The 4,295-nt window shown below is 45.2% G+C and overlaps 1 protein-coding gene across 1 annotated transcript; it reads right to left on the minus strand.

Annotated features, from left to right (window-relative positions):
• Positions 1 to 2,167: 2,167 nt before the first annotated feature.
• Positions 2,168 to 2,490, minus strand: LOC311608107 (small ribosomal subunit protein uS14-like). The gene has a single exon (XM_084800372.1). It carries the CDS (start codon positions 2,452 to 2,454, stop codon positions 2,284 to 2,286), a length of 171 nt encoding a protein of 56 aa, XP_084656498.1. The 5' UTR covers positions 2,455 to 2,490; the 3' UTR covers positions 2,168 to 2,283.
• Positions 2,491 to 4,295: the final 1,805 nt, after the last annotated feature.

The following is a 4,295-nucleotide window of genomic DNA, read 5'->3' on the forward strand; positions in this document are numbered from 1 at the left end:
ATACAAAAGCAATCATAGTTTTAAAAACTCTGAAGGTTTAGTTAAGGGTACTGTCCAATCAAGTACGAGGAACATTAGAACTTTGATAGGCTGTCTTCTATTTTTTTTCAACTACATGCAATGGTCTCCCTCTTTATCTCTAGGTTCCTTCTATATCACTGGCTTCAGCCAACTGCAGACAAAAATATTTGGGAAAATGTTGCATCTGTACTAAATGTATACAGACTTTTCATGTCATTGTATAATAATAAAGTGTAACATCTGTTGGCATAACATTTTCTATAAAGGAGTTGAGCATCAATAGATTATAATTAGTGAATCCTAGCATCTAAATCCTGAATATCACTGGAATTAGAATCACAACGAACGTGTAATTTGGGCCTTTAAAAAATTTAACCTACAGTTTAAATATTTTTATATCTTAACTAGCCTTAATAATTATAAAGGCCTGCCTAAAGTTGTACTACCTACTAACAGTTTTATGATGTCAGTTGGCCATTATGGCTGGATGTTTGGGCTTGTAATAAAATGTCAAAACGGGTTTATATACAATTTTGTTGAAATAAAATATGTATTTGTAAGGCTGGAGAGATAGAACAGCAATTAGGAGCCCTTGCTGCTCTTGCAGAGGAGGTTGATTCCCAGCACTCACACGGTGACACACCATCATCTGTGACTCTAGTTGTGGGGTGGGTGGCGGGGCTGTTCAGACACCTTCTGGCCTCTGTGAGGACTGCATGCATATACACAAGCGAAGCACTCACATGTACAAATAAAAATATGAATTTATATTTGAAGTGTTAATATTAATGTAACTGAGTGACCCATACTCCTGAGCTGAAATGACTGATTTGCTAGTATTGTGAAAGGAAAAGCCCATAATAAGAACATTCTATGGGGATTATATCTTCTAGAAGCTATCCTATTAAGAATGACCTTTCTCAAGGTGGGCAGTGGTGGTGCACGCCTTTAATCCCAGCCCTGGGAGGCAGAGGCGAGCAGATCCCTGAGTTCAAGGCCAGCCTGGTCTGCAGGGTGAGTTCTAGGACCTCCAGGGCTACACCTTTCTCAGAGCTGTAGAATTAGCTCAGCAGTTAGGAGTAGGCACTGCTCTTGCAGAGGGACCAAAGGTTGGTCCTCAGCATCCCTAGCAGGAGGCGCACAGCTGCCTGTGGCTCCAGCTGCAGGATGTCTAGCCCCTTTGCTATCTCTGCAGGCACCAGCACTCACCTGCACATACCCTTCCACGTCTATACTTGCCATTAAAAATAATTCAGCAAGCACAGACTGCTGTAACCTGGTGAATCTGTTTAAACTCTGTAGACCCTCCACTGAGACCTACTTTAGTTGCTAGTCCAACTGTAGCCCCTCTGTTAAGACCTGTTATCACCCTTAGCATATCAGGAGCCATTTCTCCCCACCCCCAAGACTCCATTTTGATCATAAGGTTCAGGTTTTTGGGCTCTGCCTGCCTGGGAGCCTGAGTAGCCTTTTATTTACAATTCAACTCTTGTTGGACGTTCTGCTTCAATGGATGGTTTATGTTCTACTTAAACAAAACCACACTACCTGACTGAAAAGCCCTCAAGCCTATGTCCTAGCCAATCAGCTTAAAATGCTTTGTCTAGCCACCCAGACGCTGTGCTCAGAACAAATGATGTAACGCTGCCCTCTCCCTTGCTTTCTGCCTGGTTACCTGGTTGCTACCTGGTTACAATTTTTCTTATAAAAACCTGCCTTAGAAACAACGGACTGGGGTCACAGTTAGAGTCCACTGTGGCCAGGCTTGGATGTGGCGTTTGAATAAACCAGCAATATCTCACCGAGATTGGTGCTTGAGTGGTTTGTGCGGCGATTTCTTGTATTATAGCACAGACCAGACTTTAGGTAGTCCAATGTAAGTGAACCATTTTACCACTCAGAAAAAACGTATTTATATTAATACCACTTGATAGACTTTCCTGCTAGTTTCAGACTGATAGATCAGAGTCCTTGGCAAGAACAAATATGCTAAGCCTTTACATAGTCATGTGATACACGTAGAAGTGAATCTCCTGGACTGAACCAACACAACCAGGGAGCCTGCATGGGACTGACCTAGGCCCTCTACACATGTGTTACAGTCGTGTAGCTTGGTCTTCCTGTGGGACTCTTTTTTTCTTTTTCTTCTTCTTCTTCTTTTTTTTTTTTTTGATGGTCTTCATTTTTTTATTCTTTATGTACAAAGGCTAGCATGATCGGTTTCACTGAGCAGACAGTCTTGAATAATCCACTCAAGGTCGCTCAGTCCAACTTAATGAAGCCTTTGTCCTTCGCGTACTGACGGAAACACTGATGGCACATGTTGAGCCCGTATTTCCGGATCAGACCGTGGCGGTTAGAGCAAACATGGCAGGAGGGAGAACCCTGGCCGAACTTCCGTGGGTGACTCCAGTAGAGCTGGTGGTGACCCATCTTGCCTTCAGACAGCCAACGAGGAAAAAGGGAGCGAGCTGGCGCACGCATGCGCTCTCTCCTGTGGGACTCTTAACAGCAGGAGCAGGGGCTGTCTCTAACTCTGTTGCCTGCCTTTGGGACTCTTTCCTCCTACTGGTTTTCTCCTCTAGCCTTAATAGGAGGGGACTGGCCTAGTCCTACTGTAACTTGGTATGCATGGCTGATGGATAGCCATGGTAGGCCTGCCCTTTTCTGAAGAGAAAAGGGGAGGAGTGGATTGGGGGTGGGGGTAGGCGGGGTGCAGGTGGAGAGAGGGAGGGGAGGAGGGAGGGGAAACTGCAGTTGTTTGTTTGTGTGTGGGGGGTGGTGGTGGCAGAAGTGAGTCTCCTGTTTCTGGGCCCAGATAAAGAAAATGACAGTCACAGAGAGGGGCAGTGAAATTAAGCCCTCGAGGGAACTAACAGGAGATGCCTCAGTTCCCCTACACGGCTGATTAGCATTTCGGGTTATTCCTCAATGCAGGCTCAGTGCGCTCAGAACAGCTGCTACGCGGGTGGGCAATGGACAGGATTTCAGATTGCTGTTTCCTCTTTCAAAGTGGGCCTGCAGTACCCGAATACTGGGCGGGGGGTGGGGTGTGGGGTGGGGGTGTACCTGGGAATCCGGGAGCAGATGGGAGGCCCTGGAAGACCAGAGAGCTGTTGAGGCAGGAGTGTACGACACAGAAACTAGGGGAGCAAAAATGTGCTTCATCACTTACCTTTAAGATTTTTAAATAACTTTTGTATTAAATGACATTTTAAATATAAGTTGTAAGCATGATGATTAAAAGAAAAAGGAGTGCTCAGAAAATAGACACACACCTTTTGGTGTGGGTTTTCTCTGAAAGAGAATCACAGCACTCGGGAGGCAGAGGCAGGCGGATCGCTGTGAGTTCGAGGCCAGCCTGGTCTACAAAGCGAGTCCAGTACAGCCAAGGCTACACAGAGAAACCCTGTCTCGAAAAACAAAAAACAAACAAACCAACAACAACAACAACAACAAACCCAACAGAAACTCATTTTTAGGATATTTACCTTTTTAAAAAGATGCATTATGGGAGGGAGGGAGGAATGGGAGGATACAAGGGATGGGATAACCATTGAGATGTAATATGAATAAATTAATAAAATAAAATTTAAAAAAGGAAAAAAGATGCATTACACTCATACAGAATTCTTTTAACTATTTTTTTTTTTAATTAAACGAGAGCTAGTCAGGCCTCTTGAGCTTTAAGGATGTGAACTGATGACGTATATGAGCAGTCTTGCTGCCCCAATAGGACAGGGGGTGTTTCCTATGTAGTCAACAAAAACTTAACTGTAACAGCGAATGCCTGGAGATGATGAAAGAAAAGAAGAAAAAGACAGTCCTGAAACCACTATAGCGAGTGTTCCAAAAACTGAACATCGAAACCGAATGTCAGGAGATTCAGTGTTGTGCAATGGCTCTCTCGCAGTTGGGACCATTTCCCTGTCACCTGTGTCACCAGCTAGTCATCCAGCTAGGAGCCTCATTTATAATGTTATGAACACACAACAGAGATGTCACTTTCTGATTGCCCATGCTCACAGCACTCAACTCGGGGAAGCAATCCTCCAGACCATCCCGTTTCCACACCCAAGAGGCCACAGTGAAAAAGTGAAGAAATTCGTAGAGGCGACTCTAATGAGGAGGTCTAATCCCCTGGATTCCCGGGAGACTGGGACAGACAGCAGTGCGGTGCCTCTCGTTGCTCCGCGCGGCTCCAGTCCGGGTCTTGCAGACGTCCCTCGCGGGGAATGTCCGGGACTCGAGTCGGTACCTTTTTGGCCTGGGAA

Source organism: Acomys minous, assembly GCF_964271855.1.
Source record: "Acomys minous genome assembly, chromosome: 11".
Lineage (NCBI taxonomy): Eukaryota > Metazoa > Chordata > Mammalia > Rodentia > Muridae > Acomys > Acomys minous.

What these genes read in the sequence shown, in the direction of transcription:
- LOC311608107 (XM_084800372.1), bottom strand. Translation starts at nt 2,454, where the DNA reads ATGGGTCACCACCAGCTCTACTGGAGTCACCCACGGAAGTTCGGCCAG.